We start from the raw sequence: 18,857 nt of genomic DNA on the forward strand, positions 1-18,857 counted from the left end.
TGCCACATTAATTCAGACCATCTTCATCATCAGCGTGGACACTGCAACAATTTCCTAACTGGCCCAGACTTGACCCCTCCAATTCATTCAGAAAGATCCACACAGAACCTCAGATCACGTTCCTCCTCTGCTCAAACATCTGATTTCCCCTGCTCTTAACATAGCCTCCAAATATCTTAACATGGCTTGCAAGATGCTACCTGATCTCTTGATATGTGAAGCCTCACCCTCTCCCTCCATGCTCCAGATACACTGGCTTTTTTATTTTTTTAATTTTATCTTTTTATTTTTTTTTTTGCGGTACGTGGGCCTCTCACTGTTGTGGCCTCTCCCGTTGTGGAGCACAGGCTCCGGACGCGCAGGCTCAGCAGCCATGGCTCACGGCCCCAGCCGCTCCGCGGCATGTGGGATCTTCCCGGACCAGGGCACGAACCCGTGTCCCCTGCATCGGCAGGCAGACTCTCAACCACTGCGCCACCAGGGAAGCCCCAGATACACTGGATTTTTTATTGTTTTACTTTTAATTTTTTTAGTTCTTCAAATTTGGCAAATTCCTTTTCATCTCAGGACCTCTGCAAGAAGTATTTGCTCTGCCTGGGGAACTCTCCATTGCCTTCCTCCTACTTACTATCTTTCTAACTGCCTGTTCCTTCTTACCTTTAGGTCTATAAAATCTTTCCCTCCACCTCTGCTTTTTTCTTTCTTTCTTCCTCTGGTAGATTGCATTTTCAAAGATGGTCACATAGAAGATTCACATATCCCCCACCTTCCGATGGCCCAAGACACTGGAGCTCTGGAGGCAGCCCAAATATCCTCAGAAGAGTGCCCCCAGGAGAAATAAGCTTAACCATGATGGCATCATCAAGTTCCCCCTGATCACTGAGTCAGCCATAAAGGAGATGAAAGACAACAACTCACTTGTGTTCATTGTGGATGTCAAAGCCAAAGAACGCCAGATCAAACAGGCTGTGAAGATGCTCTATGACCTTGATGTGGCCAAGGTCAACACCAGATCAGACCTGATGGAGAGAAGAAGACATATGTTCGACTGGCTCCCTTCTATGATGCTTTGGATGTTGCCAACAAAATTGGGTTCATCTAAACTGAGTCCAGCTAACTCTAAATATAAATTTTTTTCACCATAAAAAAAAAGAAGATGGCCATAATAGTAGCCTCCTTTCCACAAGCTTTCTACAGTGTGAATTTATCATTCCTACAGCAAGAAATAGAATTCAGTTTCCTTTCACTTGAATCTAGGCTGGCCTTATGATTCACTTGTAACCAACAAGAAATCGTTAAAAAGTTTTGTTGTGTGATTCTCCAGTCTAGGTCCAAAAAGGCCATGAAGTTTCCACCTAATTTTCTTGGGATGCTTGGTCTGGGGGAACCTGGCCCCCATGTAGGAAATCCAACTGCCCTGAGACCACCAGGCTGGAAACACCGTGCCTCGTCACTCCAGTTGACGGTCCCTTGTGAGCTCAGTCTTTTAGCCACTCCTGCCCCCAGACACGTGAGTTCAGCTGTTGGGAGCCTCTAGACCAGCCCACCCACCAGCCGAGTCCCACAGAGTGTTTCAGTGGCTCTAGAGTAGAAGAATCACCCAGCCACACCTTGACTCTGAATTCCTGACCCACAGAGTCCATGAGAGATAATCAAACAGTTGTTGTTTTAAACCGTTAAGTCTGGGGGTAGTTTGTTATCCACAGTAGCTACTCACAACTCACAAACATTGACTTATTGGGCTGACACCTCCGAGAGATCGGAGGCTCTGTGAGAGCAGGTGGCACATCTGTGCTGCTCACTGCCGGGTCTTCAGCAGTTAACACAGGATGCGCAATGTTATAGGGGTTCAATAAAGGTAAGAGGGTCCCAAAGTCTTAGTGCACAGACTTCTGGGCTACCCTGCACTGAGTGAAGCAAGAGAGGAGCTCTTGTCTTAGCCACTTGTAATGGAATCTGACATTTGCAATTTCAGTCGTGAGGAAATAACTTAGAACTAATTTCTTTCTGGCTTCTAAGCTGACCAGTCTTATTTAGAACCTTCTACTGAAATGATAAAATGTATTATAAGCTATATTAATATATTTCAGTAGCTGAAGTAATTTGGTAATTTTATATGTTCGAAAGTAGCTTCATACTAAAGCTGAAAAAAAAGGCTGTGATTAAAGGGAGACTATCCAATATCAATAAGAGATAAACACTATTTCTTATTTTTTTTCACCATCTATTTTAATAAACTCATTAACCCGTGTGATGATGTTTCTGCCAGGGGATATTGAAGAAATTTACACATTCACCTTTCTATCTGGATTCCCCAGATAGAAATAATTTTCAGGGTTGTCTTGTCTGAACATAATCTGCAATTTAAACTGGAGGCTTCATTTTTTTTCTTTCAAATTCCTTGTGATAAGAATCCAAACTGTCTCATAATGTTAAATCTTGCCTGAAATGTTTTAAACATATCCTGGTCCCTTGTTGCAAGATGATTCTGACACCCTAAAATTAGAATGTGAACATGACATCTCTTTTATTTCTTCAGAACCCTTCTCTGAAGGTATCTGAAAATGCTACCAGCCACTAATTCTTCTCTCAGCTAGGTTTCAAGATATTTTCTTATACAGTCCTTTTACATAGGTGCTCAATAAACCTGGGATTAAATTACTCAATGAAGGTCACTCAGAAGATAGATCATACAGTTATAAATTGATTACTTTGATTTTCCCTTCAAAAGGAATGATTCACCTCACATACATAACCTCTCATGCACTTAAAAACAGTCTGTAATTGTGAAACTGTTTTATAAAACTCTTTTGAACTTTCTAAGAATTACTTCTCAGAAGTGGTTTAAATTAGTGTACAAGTCAGGATGGGTTAGGTTATGCCACATTAACAAATATCCCCTAAATCTTAGTTAATTATTTCTTGCTTATGTTACATGACCAATTTGAACTGATGTATGTGTGTGTAGGGGATCTGTTCTCTGATGCTGTAGTCACTCGGGGATCTAAGCTTGACAGAGATTCCATCTTGGATATGTTTCCAAGAGCACAAAGACAGGAAAAAGGACACTTGGTAAATTGTGCACTGGTTTTTGATGCTTCTGCCTGAAAGTGATGCATATCTCATGTCCTCATGCTTCGTCAGCCGAAGCAAGTTACACAACCATGCCAATTTGCAACGGGTGTGAAGAAGCATAAGCCCTCCATGAGCCTGGAAGGAGACAAGAACCGGCATGTCTGTGCACAGTTGCAATGACTACTAAAAACTAGAAGGTGACCCAGGACCTCACAAACAACCAGGCAATCTCTTGTCACGAGGGAACAAAAAGTCCAGACTTTCTCACTCTCACTTAAGATTTATTTCCAAGTGCCCAGGTGAAGGCAGTTAAAATAAAGGAATGTTTCAGATAAATACCACCTCCTTTGAAAGAAAGTCGATTTGTGTTTGCATACCATAGTATTCTGTATCTGGTAGTGGCCCCAGAGCTAACTACTGTGGGATACTGGATAGCAAACCAAACACTCTTAAAAAGGAAACGCTTAGGGTCTTGCAACCCAAAATGTGGGAATGGCAGCATCAGCATCTGGTGGGCGCTTGCTCTAAATGCAGATTCTCAGGCCCTGTCCCAGCTCTACCAAATCAAAAATTGATTTTAACAAAATGGTTAGGTGATCCATGTACACGTTAATATTTGAGGAACACTGGATTGATTAGGATATCTGGGGTATGCCCATGAAATCAATGACATAACATGCTTGAAATTACATAATTGAGGTCCCAATTTTAAAAAGGTCTCCTTTTTAAAATTTGGATTTTTAAATTGTCATGGGCTCAAGATGCAAAAAAATTTACAGCGTTGAATCATGGAAGCAAAACCTGCTGTACTTAAGAATTTTATCTGCCTAATATTTTGCTTGTTGGGTGGGCCTCATAGGACTGGCATCTTATTTTTCCAGTCTTGAAGGGAATGGCAGTCGTGTGATGTTACTTTAGTGGACTTCAAGGAGAGGTCAGATTGTACCGTGCAGAGCACAGTTTACACATAATGCTGAATAGTAAGAAGTTCAGGTTTTCCCCCAAAATTCTTTGAATTAGTCCTCAAGTCTTCAAAGGCAAAATACTGCTCCCAAGCTTTATGGAAAGCAGATATTATTATAGCCTATCTCAGATGCCACCTATTTTGGGGAGACGGTATTATTCTCATGTATGTGAAAGACTTCCTATTATTAACATTAACAATGTAGTACATATCAGAGGTAATAGTCATCACTTCTGTTTTTTTCTTCCCTAAATAGGAGTATTTCCAAAAAGAATAAAACAGAAGGACTGAAGTGAAATGAAAGGAAATAACTGCATGAAATGATTTCCTCCCTGAATTGTGGGGCTGGGGGTGCTTTTTATGAAGTCTCAGCCAACGTAATCCCAACCATCCAGGAAAGGTAAACCTGATGTGAGGCTCAACAATAACGCTTCAATTTGTTTAACGCTTGCTGTGAAAATAATGTCACTCTACATAAATTTCTTAATGTAATCACCACCTGGGGAGAGAAAGAAGATACAAACAAGTTGTCATATATTTTGCGGTTCTATCTAACATAAATAAGCCAGAATTTATCCACCAGTTTTATGATGTATTTTCCTTTAAACATGGCTCTGCCTCAAAACGACTGCAGCAAGATACTGAAAACATTAATGAGAGACATAAAACATGTGCAGATAAGCTACAAAACGATTTCTGTATTCAGAGTCACTAAGAGATGCCTCAGTTAGCCTGATAATCTAGATGTCTTGACACCATTTTATTCCCAACTGTTGGTAGTAATTTTTCTGCTACCCCTAAAATAAGCAAGTTTCCTCATCAGTAGCTACATTAAGCTTGGCTAGCTGTTATAGTGCTGCCTCTGGGTTCAGTTCAATAAAAATCCTGTTTCACAGGAAAGTAAATCATGTTGCCTAACTGAAATTTAAGATACTGAACTCAGCAGAACTCAGAGCAAACCAGTTTGCTCTTCTAGTTTGTTTTTTTGGTTTTTTTTTCATTACGCGGGCCTTTCACTGTTGTGGCCTCTCCCGTTGCAGAGCGGAGGCTCCGGACGCGCAGGCTCAGCGGCCATGGCTCACAGGCCCAGACGCTCCGAGGCATGTGGGATCTTCCGGGACCGGGGCACGAACCCGCATCCCCTGCATCAGCAGGCAGACCCCCAACCACTGCGCCACCAGGGAAGCCCTCTTCTAGTATTTTTTAAAATATGTGAGTTTTTCAGAAATAGACTCACAGACATAGAAAACTAACTTATGGTTATCAAAGGCAGGGGGAGGGATAAATTAGGAGTTCGGGATTAATAGATACACAGTACTATATGTAAAAAGATAAACAACAAGGACCTACTGTATAGCACAGGGAACTATATTCAATATCTTGTAATAACCTATAATGGAAAAGAATCTGAAAAAGAATATATATATATATATATATATATATATATATCTGATTCAGTTTGCTATACACCTGAAACTAACACAACATTGTAAATCAGCTATACTTCAATTTTAAAAAGTGAGTTTTTGACATCTGACTTCTGATATGACCCTCAAGAGGTGAATTTGGTTATAAAGGAATGATGGTTGTTTCACAGTGCATCTAACCAAAGTTTGGGTGTTACAATGCTCTTAATATAGCTACGTAACCAGGTTGTGCAATGCTACTCACAAAACCAGAAAAGCTCCTTCCTTCCCTTCTTTTCTTTCCCAGTGCTACTTTCAATGACTGTTTTCTCCAAATCACTCAGGAAACCATTGAGGACCATTAACAGGCTATTGGAAAGCCCAGAGCAACTGCCCAAGGACAGGAAAATGCACTGGCTCTTTTAGAACCTGGGAAAGAGCCTACAGATCATTGCCACTGAGCTGGCATTAGAAGATTTCCTTCTCACGGTGTAATGTATAGTAGCCATTGTTCAGTGATTAACAGAACACTACAAGCCCTCTGTCTTTAGGTCTCTGCATTTCCTGTGGTATTTTCTGCCCAGGTGGTGTCTTTGCAAAGTCTTATCTTACCCTTTCTCAATAGTTATAAAGAGCTCTTAGCCAGATCCACTTATATAATACAGAATTGCCAACCTCATTATCATCAAACAGAATTAACTAATTGCTCAGATGACCAAACTAATGTGCAGGGCAGCTTGTCTTTTGCTATTCAGAAATGTTTTTATTTAGTTTATATTCTCTTTTAATGCATTAAGGATATTCTCTCTAACTCCCTAACTGAGGCAGGACTATTTACATTCCTTCAAATTTTTATATCTACATAATAAAATACTGCTTTTCTGTGATTGCTTAATATTATTTCTTACACTTATGTGCATCTTCCTAACACATCACATTTGTTCAGTGTTGCCTAATTATCCATGAAGCTTCATTCGCTTATTCAATACATATTTATTATCAGCCACTTTTCTAGTTACTGAAGGTACTTCAGTGAACAAAGCAAAGAAATATCCCTACCCTCAAGAAGCTTACATTATGTTTAAGTTGCTGCACTTTTAGGTGATCTTTTAAAATAAAAATCCCCAGCTTAAAAAACAAACCTATTTGGCCTCTTTATCCATATGTCCAAGTTATAGCTAGTATTTGGAAATAACACTTATGAACCCGTTATTTGGTGCCTGGCAATGTGCTGATTACTTCACATTTTGCTCTCTTAATACTCACAATAACTCCAGAAGGAGGTACTGTAATCCCTAGTTTACAAATGACCACAGTGAGGCGCAGAGAGATTAGTTAAGGGGAAGATATAAAATTTGATTTTTCTTAGCTCTCAACAACCATTTCACATTCTAAATGATGCTTTACACACATTTCATAAGTGGATGAATGAATGTATGTACGTTTTGGAATTCCCATTCTGCTTGCCATTAAACACCAACAACTTGATGACGTTAGAACAGTCAACCCATTCTGTGGGGAGAGAAGAAGGTGGGAAGGGTGGTAGGGAATTGATTTTTTTTTTCAGTGAGTTTAGGCAGATGATTTTATTGGTGTTTGGTTATTACTGGAGGTGGTTGCCTTATCAGGTGAGAAGCTGGACAGAGACAACAATTCCCTCCACTTTGGGGCCTCAAATTAGCTGCCTCTGGGATTCAAGCTCTTCAGTAAAGTGTTGGAGAAGAGTTCCCTCAGAGTCCCAAGAATTAGAGAAGACTTGAGGGGTGGATACTGGCCACCCTGAAGGTGATGGTAAACTGGCGGCAGCCTGAGCTCAGAGAAGGATGAAACCAGGGCATCTGCCCCTACAGTCAGCATTAGGGGCTGCGCCTGTAAAACTTTTCAGAGGAGCCCCAACTTATGATGGTTCGATGTATGATTTTTTTGACTTTATGAAGGTGTTAAAGTGATATGCATTCAATAAAAACCAGACTTCAAATTTTGAATTTTGAGCTTTTCCTGGGCTAGCGATATGCAGTAGATATTCACTGTGTCCTAATGCTGGGCAGCAAGCCACAGCTCCCAGCTGAGACAGGAAGTAAGGAGCAGGGCACAACCATTAAAAGAACGACACAGCCATCAAAGATACAACAAACCTGGTTAGAACCTACTAGACCCAAGATGGTGGAAGATTTGACTTCGAGTAGACCTTGGGCCTCATTATACGCTCATTGTAATACATTAGCATATGCTAAACGACATGATAGTTCTGAGGCCAAGTAAAAAAGGCCCCAAAGTGGGTTGTACCCCAAGTCCTGGAAACCCCCACCCGTTCCCCAAAATAGTCGAAATAATCCTCCTACTGGGTAGCCTATGAAATTACCCAGTCCATAAAAACTAACCACACCCACACCCTGGGGCACTCTTGCCTTCTGAGATGGACTGCATTCTGCCTATGAAATGTGTATCCCTCTCAATAAACCTGCTTTCACTTTACTGCCACTGCTCTTGAATTCTTTCCTGAGCGAAGCCAAGGACCGTCACTTGGTGCCCATCCCAGGGACTCGCCCAAGATCTGGGACATGACCATCCTCTCTGGCCCCATTTTCCTGCAACACAGGGCAGCCACGTGATCATGAGGGTTAACTACATTCTGTACCCAGACTACCACTGTGTTTTTCACTTTCAGTGCAGTATTCAACAAATGACATGAGATGTTCAACACTTTACTGTAAAATTGGCTTTGTATAGATGATTTTGCCCAACTATAGGCCAATGAGAGTGTTCTGAGCACTTTTACGATAGGCCCGGCTAAGATGTGATGCTGGGTAGGTTAGGTGTATTACATGCATTTGCTTCTTATAGTTTTCAACTTACAGATGGGTTTATCAGGACGTAAATCCATCATAAGTTTAGGAAGATCTATATAAGATTTGGAAAGATGGAAGGCACCTGTTGCATGCGACAGAACAGCGCAAACTAATGGTGAGGGAAATGACCACCGCCTTTCCCTATGCTCTTACTCCGCGGCCCCAGAATTCCAGTTTAACCCCACAGGATTCCCACAAGCCTCCTTCCCTTTTCTCGGCTACCCTTCGCACCTGTTCTCTCCACCCGCCATGTGTGCACATGCGCGGAGCGATTCTTAACTGCTGCTTTGGAGACCGCGGGGCATCGATCCACTCCGGGCTCGGCTTCTTCACTTGTCGGCCCTCGATTGAGGCGCCTTGTATCGTCACTTCCGGTGTCTCGGCCTCCGGCTTCCGGCTTCCGGCTTGTGATTCGTACGGGACGCCGCGGACGCCTCCGGTGAGTTGGAGCGCTTTATTCTCTTCTTTTGTTTTGTTTTGTTTTGTTTTGTTTTCGGTACGCGGGCCCCTCACTGTTGTGGCCTCTCCCGTTGCGGAGCACAGGCTCCGGACGGGCAGGCTCAGCGGCCATGGCTCACGAGCCCAGCTTGGAGCGCTTTATTCTTAACTTCCTCCGCTTTCCCGGCTGCGGGTTGCCGTTCGGTCATACGCTCTCCTGCGGGAGCTGGGGGTGGGCAGGGCGCGGCGCCAGGGCCGGAACGTATTCGCGGAGGGTCGGCGAGGAAGCGAGGGAGGCATGGAAACTGACGCTTGGGTCTGGCTAGGCCCCTGGACTTAGGAACCTTGTCTCTGGCGGGACGGGTCGGAGCCGGGCATCGTGTGGCCGCTTCCTGGGGCTTCGGGCCGGGGCCGTGGGCGAATGTGCCTGGGTCTGGAGAGGCGGGGACCCTCGCGCATATGAAGTTATGGATAACTGATGTTCTTTCGCTGGTGCGAGTCGTTTACAGCTCGCTCTGAGCCTTCAAGTGCTTGCCAGAGGCTCCCTTTTGGATCCGGGAGGCGACTCCCGGTACCCCAGCAGCCCAGGCCACCATCAAACCTCGCGTGAGATAAAGCGAGAACTTCCCCTCTGATCTTTCTGCCTTAAGTTTGATACTTGTCACTTTCTTCTCGTCGTCGTTCGCGACCCCAGTCTCCCAGGTTTCAGTTTAGGGCGTCGCAAGCCTCTGAGAAGCGTTACCTTTCCCCTGTTACCCGCACAAGTACAGTCCTTGTCTGTGGGCTCTTTCCTTGTCAGTCATCCTATGCTGTGCACATACTATGGGTGTAAATGTTCATGGAACGAAGAAATATGCGGGGCACCAAGGAAATAAAGCAAGGCCACAGTTTGCAACTAAAACAGTGGGGAAAAATGAAATAGTGTGGTGGGTGTGAAAGAAAAGTGCAAGAGACAGAAAACACGGGCTGAATTCTTAGGCCTCCTGCTTATCAGCTATGTAACTGGGCAAGGACTTGCATTAACCTGTAAAAGACATTAGTAACAGCTGCTCGAAGTGCTTACTTCTGATTCCAGAGCTGCTAGAACTTTATTTCATTTAGGCTTTCTAGCTCTACTGGGTAGATTCTGTTACCATCCCCGTGTTACAGATTTGGACCTGGGAGGTTAGAACTTGCCCTCAGTCAAGCATCTAGTAAGAAGCATAGACAGATTTGAATTCACATCCGGCTGGCTCTAGAATCTGAGCTCTTAACCATCAGGCGGTACCGCTCCAGTCTCTCAAGTCCATTAGAGGTGACTTTGGAGTGAGGGCTGTTGGTGATAAATTAAGTAATAGTATGAAAGGGCTTTGTAAGAGAACCCATGAAAGAGTTCTTGGCAAACTTCATTAATGTTCTTTTTTTTTTTAAATAAATGTACTTATTTATTTATTTTTGACTGCGTTGCATCTTATTTGCTGCACGCAGGCTTTCTCTAGTTGTGGCGAGCGGGGACTGCTCTTTGTTTTGGTGAGTGGGCTTTTCATTGTGGTGGCTTCTCTTGTTGCGGAGCCCTGGCTCTTGGCACGCGGGCTTCAGTAGCTGTGGCACGTGGGCTCAGTAGTTGTGGCTAGCGGTCTCTAGAGCGCAGGCTCAGTAGTTGTGGCACAAGGGTTTAATTGCTCCGCGACATGTGGGATCTTCCCGGACCAGGGCTCAAACCCGTGTCCCCTTCATTGGCAGGCGGATTCTTAACCACTGCGCCACCAGGGAAGTCCATTAATGTTCTATCTTTATGATTTTTACTGGATATACATTTGCTAGTTTCTTTTTTCATTTTTCTTCAAATCTCAGTTTTTAAATTTTGTTAAAAAAAAGTTATTAGGTAGATGGGAGAACAGTATCACTTGTCATAAGTGAAAGATAAGTATAAAAATAAATAAATGTATGGAATAAAAGAATGTTATTAAAATCTGACTAGATAATAGTGCCCCACCAAGTTTTCAGCCTGAGAACTGTTCTCCTTTTGTTTAAAAAAGAGGGCTAGGGGGCTTCCCTGGTGGCGCAGTGGTTGAGAGTCCGCCTGCCGATGCAGGGGACACGGGTTCGTGCCCCGGTCCGGGAGGATCCCACATGCCGCGGAGCGGCTGGGCCCGTGAGCCATGGCCGCTGAGCCTGCGCGTCCGGAGCCTGTGCTCCACAACGGGAGAGGCCACAACAGTGAGAGGCCCGCGTACCAAAAAAAAAAAAAAAAAAAAAAAAAAAAAGAGGGCTAGGAAGTCCTCGAGAGATTTTAAAGACTACTGCCAAACTGATATTTTCTGACATTGGGGGTTGAAAGAATTGAAAAGTTAGTACCCTTGTGCTGTGTCCTTAATGCCATACTATCATATGAATGAATCCTCCCTGTTTAATAACGGAATATTTACTGTCTCTTTAGACTGTTTGAACAGTTTAACCCACAACATGGATATCAGACCAAATCACACAATTTATATCAACAATATGAATGACAAAATTAAAAAAGAAGGTAGGTGCTTTTTTTAAAAAAACTGAAGTGTGTTTGCTTACAACCATCTTAAAAATTATACAGCTTCAAAAATTCTCATCTAGTCATCTTTCTCAGTGCCTGAAATAATGTTTTATCCCTTATTGTGTAAGGAGTTTAAGGCTTTTTAAAGATAAAAATAGGTAGGGGCTGAAAATGTGTTGAATCTGTTTTCACTCATAGTTAAATGGTTTCAAAAACTTAAAATTAGACCGCTAATGGGAATAGTATGATGTTTTTATTAAAATATGTAACTTTGTATAAATAAATGGGGGGGGCACTCAGTGCCGTGTCATTTTATGAAGAATTTTGTCGTAGTTTCATTCACAAATAACTGGTTTCCCCTCTAATTTTGTGCAGAATTGAAGAGATCCCTGTATGCCCTGTTTTCTCAGTTTGGCCACGTCGTAGATATTGTGGCTCTAAAGACCATGAAGATGAGGGGGCAAGCATTTGTTATATTTAAGGAACTGGGCTCATCCACAAATGCCTTGAGACAGTTACAAGGATTTCCATTTTATGGCAAACCGATGGTAAATCATTCTTATTTTGGCATTAATCGCTGTTAATGGTATGATAGATGTATAAATATACCCTTGAAAATATGGCTGTTGCTTTTTGCCTTCAGTGAAGAGTGGGTTTCGGTTTATTTTATTTATGTATTTATTTTTATAGAAACACAGTAGTAGAGCTTATAATTCACTTCTTGATTTATGATAGTTCAAATAGGCAAAAACAAAATACATTGAGATGTAGAATATTTCAAAAACAAAGGCAGTATAGGCAATATTCTCATCTCAAAAGAACTAGAAATTAATAATTACTCAGAAGATTAAAAAGAAACCTCTGTAAACTTGTAAACCAACACAAAACAAAAATCGTGGGTCAAAGAGGGAATCCAGTCTGAAGTTTCAGAAAGTACCATAGTGAAATACTGCGTGTCAGAAGCTATGCAGTCAAAGCACTGATCTGAGGACAGTTCATAGATGTAAAGTCATAGGTTTTATTAATGAATAACAATGAATGGAAATTAAATAGTCACACGTGGAAAGTTTTAAACTCAGGAGTGACATGAGATTTCACATTTAGCTGCTGGATGAAGATTGGATTGTGGGAAGGGCAGAATGGAAGTAGGGAACTCAGGAGGCATTGGTATTAAGTCAGAGATGGTAGAGGATTGGATCAGGGTGGAGACAGTGTATATAGCAAGGGGCTCTAGGTGTGTGAATAGGTACATAGTACCTTGGGTGTGGATTTCAGTGCTTTTCTTCCTGAACTGGAATGTGATGGGAAGGGATGTTGGGGAAAGAGCCGAGGCCCAGAGTTTCAAGGACCCATGTTCTCATTCTGGTTCTGCCATTAACTGGCTCTGTGCTCATGTTCACTTTCACCTGTTAAAAAAAAAACAATAATAATAAGCAAACTGGATATTCTTTGGTTTAATTCAGAAGCGAGCAAAAACTCTGTAAAGGACCAGATAATAAATATTTTAGGCTTTGTGGGCCACATACGGTTTCTATTGCGTATTCTTGTGTGTGTGGGTGGGGGTGTGGTTTTTTTAAACAATCCTTTAAAAATTGTGTTAAAAAAAAAAGAAAAGGAAAGAAAAAAGTACTTAACTAATAAGCCATACAGAATCAGGCCATGGGCTGGATTTGGCCATAATCTGTAGTGCAGACCTCTCATCTGATCTTTTTTTTTTTTACAAATGAAGAATCAGGCACAGACAGCTTCTGTTACTGTAACCAGTGGCGTCATCAGGACTTGAAAGCTAATCTCCTGGACACACAATATTGTGATTTTTTTCCCCCTAAACTAGGATTCAGCACCCTATCTGTAAAAGGGCCAGATAGTAAATATTTTAGACTTTATGAGCCAGATAATCTCTTTTGCAGCTACTTAACTTTGCCTTTAGGTCCAGAGAAGCAGCCACAGAAGGTGTGCAGATCGATGAGTGTGCCGTGTCTCAAGAAGACCTAACGTACAACACCAGGCAGTGTTGGCTGTGGTCAGTAGTCTGAGGACTTTGGTACCACGCTGTTTAATTCAGGACTGAGCGCTGTTTGTCTGTTACTGGAGCACATTTTCTTCCCGTCCTCCGTCCAGCTCTCCTTTTCCCATCATTTCCCACCTGACTGGGCACCATATATGTAGAAAGTCCTGTTGCAGAAAACTGGGGGATAGTACCTGCATACTCCAATTTTCAGTAAATTGGCATTTCCTGAGACCAGTTTATCTTTCTCAGTAGTGTAAAGAACTAGCATAAGTGAGATCTCAGTTGGCAATAGCATAAGACTGGGTTTTAGTTTAAATGTACAGTTAAATTAGTATGAAGGAACAGTTTCTTCTCGTAGAGGGTGTTAAGGCTGTTTGCTAAGTTGGGATGACAAGTTTGCATGTGCCTGTGACTGAGATGCAGGAAGGCTGGAAATCGTTTGCTGCGTTTGGCACCGGCTTCACCTTGCCAGCTAATTATTTAAAATCAATGGAGAAAGCCCGTTAAATTGATCTCATATTGAAGGTATTTTAGGACGTCTGTTCTCTGCCTTCAGGAAAGTAGTAGATACTGCCAAATCTCCCGCATCCTGGAAGGAAGAAAAGAATGTTCCTTGAGCTGTCTTGATTATACTTACTTAGGTGGTTTCAGTTGCCAACACACCAGATCAGAAATGAACAAAATTTTCTATAACTTGGAACTCAGAACAAAATTATTCTCTGTGATTCAAGGGCATTTGGTTATTTAATTCCAAAAATACCTCAGTAAAGTAGAACCATCTTCCTAAGGACTTCTGTCATGAAACCTTTGGTATAAATGTAAATCTTGCACCTTCTCTAAGCTGTGGGTGGACTTTTATCCCTGACCAGTATTTAGTCTAGACCAGGGTTTTCAGCACTGGCACTTTTGCCATTTTGAACTGAATACTTTTTTATTGTTGGGGCTGTATTGTTCATGGAAGAGTGTTTAGCAGCATCTCTGGCCTCTGCCCTCTTAGCATGACGACACACAGTGTCTCCAGTCAGCAGTGCCAGCTGTCTCCTCGTGGGCAGATTCGCCTCTGGTTGAGAAATGCTGCTCTAGACCAGCCAGCTAAGAGCGAGGGCTGAGGTCAGAAATTTTCACAGGTCATAGGGACAAATACAGGATCACCCAAGATCTGTTCAGGTCAGGAAGAAGGGAGTTGGGCGGGAATCCCTGGGAGCAAGTCAGAGTGGGTCCCAAACTATTTCTTTTGGTTAGATGATGACATGCAAGACTAGCAGAGTTGCTCTCAGGGTGAGTCCACTTGGAGCTGCCATGGTCCAGCAGCCAGAGGAAGCCTCAGGGACTGAGGTATCGTGGGAGGTCTGCCGCCCCGCTCGGTTCCCCCGAACATTCAACTATGCAGTAATGCTTTAGGCCAGGGCCATACTGCTCAAAGTGTGGGCCCCACCATCCCCTTTGTGCTTGTTAGAAGTGCAGAATCTCAGGCCTCACCAGACCCCCTGCATCAGGATCTGCACTCTTACAAGCTCTCCAGGTAATCGGATGCACATTAAAGTTCATGAAATGCTGTCCTAGACCAGTGTTTCTCAACGCTTCAGTCGTGTGTGCTGTGCCTGCTGGCTGTGGCGTATTACTCATGCAAGTGACCTGGTTGCACTAGCTGTGATGCCATGTTTTTGTTTCCTTTCAAAGCTTTTTAAATTTAAGTGGATGCCACTGTTAGTCATTTCATTTAAAAAATAATAGACCAGATTCAAGGGAAAGTCATTCTCAATCTTTGGTACTTTAACTTTGGAAGTAACAAATTCTATGCATATATGGACCCTCTATGTGTTCCTGTAAGGGATAGACAGCTTTCCAATGCAGTTTTCTCTGTTCTTTTAAATGGAGAGGGGCAGTAGTGCAGATATTTCAGTCCTGTTTTTCTCATATGAAAATCTATGGTTTTTTCTTATAATAAACACAGTTGAATCTAACTTTGTCCCAGTTGTGAATCATGGGTCACAGTTTATTTTCATTTGGTGCTCAGTATATTTGATAGATTTCCTTAAGTATGTGTTTAAAATTAGCTCGTATTTGCATAATGAAATTTGAAATATTAATGACAAGTGTAGAAATAGCCGTCAGCATGATGAAAAGTAACTTGTTTTCAAATAATTAAAACAGCGAATCCAGTATGCAAAAACGGATTCTGATATAATATCTAAAATGCGTGGCACTTTTGCTGACAAAGAAAAGAAAAAAGAAAAGAAAAAAGCCAAAACTGTGGAACAGACTGCAACAACCATGAACAAAAAACCTGGTCAGGTAAGATGGGCAAAAGTTCATTTTTGTTTTTTGGTGTTAAAAATTTGATAGAGATGTCTGTCTTCCATTTGAGGGGTGATCTTTGAGGCACGCATGTACACATGTGTGTGTTTAAAGGTAGATTTTTAAGAAGCTGGAATGGTTGAATTCTAAAATTCCAATATTTGTGTTTAAGCAACAGATTAAAATATAAACCTTTACATATGCAGATTTATATTGAACAGTTTTTTTTTAATTTGCATGACATTTAGTTCCATCATTCTCTAAAATTTGTTAATTTCTATTGGCTTATTTTTCAAGTTCTGTGTATAAATAATACTGTAGATGTTATCTTTAATCATGAGTATGCCACTGAAAGCTGCTTTCTTTGAACAGTTCAGGAATTCAAAATCTAATTTAAAGTACCAGATAAAGATGAAATTATCATCCAAAAAGTAGTTACTTTGGGATTGAAAGTGATTAGAAATCAGTTGTACTAAGTATAATGCTTGACTTTTTTCTAGTTGTTTTTAAAAAAAGGGAAAGACTGGTCCTTATATTTATATTTCTCCATAACTTTAAAGCTTAGAGGTTGAACTTTATGATATAGACCTTTCAAAAACATTTGACAAGTTAAATACATAAATGTTGGAGTCAGTTTTAAGATGTAAAATCTCAGTGAAAGTAAATAGATTTAAAAATCTGTTTGTTAATCTTATTTTTATGAAGTAATTTAAAAGTAAATACCTGCTGCTTTTTTAGAGGGGTTGGAAATGTTAACTCTTTCTCTATTTCTTTGGGTTAGGGAACACCAAATTCAGCTAATACCCAAGGAAATGCAGCACCAAATCCTCAGGTAATATTTTTTTCCATGTGATACTTACTTTAAAATAAAATTACAAGACAATAACAATAATTACAACAACGTGCATGTCTCCAAAAACAAAATGATTCCATGTATAAGCCACAATAATGTGGAAACTCATTCATCAAAACGTTTTAATTTTCTTTAAGAGGGAGAAAACAAAACCTGACTTTATTCCTTGCTTCCCATGGTGAGTCAATGACAGAATCAAAACGATAGATTCTAAGCTCTATGAGGTCAAGGAGCAAAATGGTTGTTTACCGCACAGTACATGGCCCAGAGCTTTCCAGGCTTGTGGCTTGGTATCCATTCCCATTAGCTGAAGCACTAACCCATCTTTTCTCATAGAGCAAAGTTGTTTTACAGTTAGTTGCCTTTGCTCTTATTTCCTCAGCACATACATATTTAAGTCTCCTGATATAGACTTATCGGGAAACTCTTTACCAAAGAGTTTTAGAAACTCTTTACCTAAGCTTCCCAATAAAGGCCTCAAAAAGAAAGCCTGAGTTATGTACTAATGGTTTCCCGATTAATCCCTTAGGTGCTAGGGTCTGACAGGGTCCTTATATCCAGGGAATTCCTTGCACCACTGAGGTCTTCCTCCTCTGATTTTAAGTTATTTGCATTTTCTTGCATTGTCTACTCTTTTGAAGTCTTTCAACAATTATAGTCCAGTTCACAAATGCCAGCACTTAATTCTCTAAGCCCTAAGTTGTTCTTTACATTTCATCTTTTTTCTTCCACGAAATTAGCCTGAAGACAGAGGCTCTTACATATAAAGACCTTTCCCTATAGTTCCCATTAACAGTGTCTGTATGCACTTACTTGTATGTAACTAGATGCCATGTATATCTCATTTTCTCAGAAGAAAAAAACATTAAAAATTGCCAAGCAGTGGTTCTAAGTAGAAATCTTTCTATTTCCAGATTTTCTCACACACTGGGAGTAGTAAGTAGTAAGCGATAGCGCAGAGTATTGAATATCTGAGGGTTAAGCAGCTGAGGATGGGTGACACCGATGCCTTCTCTGGTTTGTTAGGATCGGTTATATAATCCAGACGACAGAATCCTCCCGTTCCAGCTGACCTCCAGATGCTTAAAACTTAAATATTGTTTTAAATACCGTTAGTTAAATACTTAAAAACTGTTAATAAGATTTATAATCTTCCAGATATTTATTAAGTGACTTGAATGTCTACCTTGTTTGGTTACTGTTAGGTTTTTGCTTATTTCTCTGGTGTCACTGTTTCTCAGCTTTAGTGTTTGATGTAAGATTTCACAAGCCTTAAACGGTGGAATGTAGTTTTCTGAAGTTTAGATTTTAATGTAAGAGCCAAATGGTTTACTGTACTTTTTATATTTACAAACTAACTTTGCCTTTTCTTTTTAATAGGTCCCTGATTACCCTCCAAACTATATTTTATTCCTTAATAATTTACCAGAAGAGACTAATGAGATGATGTTATCCATGCTGTTTAATCAGTAAGTGTTTTCATAAACAAGTCTATGTTCTGAGAGTCTCCTGACAGGACAGATAGCACTTCCCTGGGTTGAATCCGTTTGTATATCACACAGTAATTCCTTACAGCTTCATTGAGTTGCTCCAGGATTAATCATGAATTGAAGCCAGTCTGCAGATTTAGCAAATAAAAAGCTAGATTACCTGTAATGTTTGAATTATTAATTCTAGTTGATGAGTAAAACAGGAAACAAAGCTTTGATGAAATGACAAAAACAGAATTAGCTTACATGATTCCTGCAGTTCTTTTCATGGTATTAATTATAATTTAGGCTCTTTCATCCCACTCAGGATTCTTGCTGGGATGTAATACTTTTCCTGGACTCATATCAGGAAGTTGCTTACCAAATTTAAACAGAGACATTTGCGTATTTGATATCATCTCTGTATTTACATGTAAATAAATTGTTTACATATATAAAAATTGTTTTAATTCTTTATAGGTTCCCTGGTTTCAAGGAAGTACGTTTGGTACCTGGGAGGCATGACATTGCTTTTGTTGAATTTGAAAATGATGGACAGGCTGGAGCTGCCAGGGATGCTTTACAGGGATTTAAGATCACACCATCCCATGCCATGAAGATCACCTATGCCAAGAAATAAGATTTGGGATAGCTGCCTTTAAAGGACTTGGTGTTATGTATAGTTTTCGTTTTGATAACATTTGGTCAGGCCACTTTAATAGTTGGGGGTAGGGGAAAGTGTATGTGAAATTTTTGTAAAGGATTTAAAACATTACCTAGTCTTTGTTTAGCCTTAGTGAACTATGAACTGTGAAGGCCTTAATTTTGTACAATAAACTTTTATTTGTATTCTGTACATAATATTTCATTTATTGGCCCACTGTCCTATCATCAAATGCTTATGCTAGTCTAGAACACATCTTAAGGTATATAAAACTGTAATAGGATGCTTTTCTTGTGTGTTTTTTTTTTTTTTTTAATT

General features: G+C 40.8%; 1 protein-coding gene and 1 pseudogene across 1 annotated transcript; both read left to right on the forward strand.

Moving 5' to 3' along the window:
* The window catches only part of LOC101285598 (60S ribosomal protein L23a-like), a 137,764-nt pseudogene extending 136,662 nt beyond the window's left edge, over positions 1-1,102 (forward strand).
* Positions 1,103-8,669: 7,567 nt separating this feature from the next.
* Positions 8,670-18,736, forward strand: SNRPB2 (small nuclear ribonucleoprotein polypeptide B2). The gene is made up of 7 exons (XM_012533196.3): positions 8,670-8,733; positions 11,152-11,241; positions 11,620-11,792; positions 15,410-15,550; positions 16,335-16,385; positions 17,787-17,875; positions 18,356-18,736. Exons 2-7 carry the CDS (start codon positions 11,178-11,180, stop codon positions 18,513-18,515), a joined length of 678 nt encoding a protein of 225 aa, XP_012388650.1. The 5' UTR covers positions 8,670-8,733; positions 11,152-11,177; the 3' UTR covers positions 18,516-18,736.
* Positions 18,737-18,857: the final 121 nt, after the last annotated feature.

Source organism: Orcinus orca, chromosome 16 (genome assembly GCF_937001465.1).
Source record: "Orcinus orca chromosome 16, mOrcOrc1.1, whole genome shotgun sequence".
Lineage (NCBI taxonomy): Eukaryota > Metazoa > Chordata > Mammalia > Artiodactyla > Delphinidae > Orcinus > Orcinus orca.

Bases quoted from the DNA above. Each gene is read 5' to 3' on its own strand.
- SNRPB2 (XM_012533196.3), top strand. From the start codon at position 11,178: ATGGATATCAGACCAAATCACACAATTTATATCAACAATATGAATGAC. The intron at 15,551-16,334 runs GTAAGATGGGCA...TCTTTGGGTTAG, and splicing joins TGAACAAAAAACCTGGTCAG to GGAACACCAAATTCAGCTAA. The intron at 16,386-17,786 runs GTAATATTTTTT...TCTTTTTAATAG, and splicing joins ATGCAGCACCAAATCCTCAG to GTCCCTGATTACCCTCCAAA.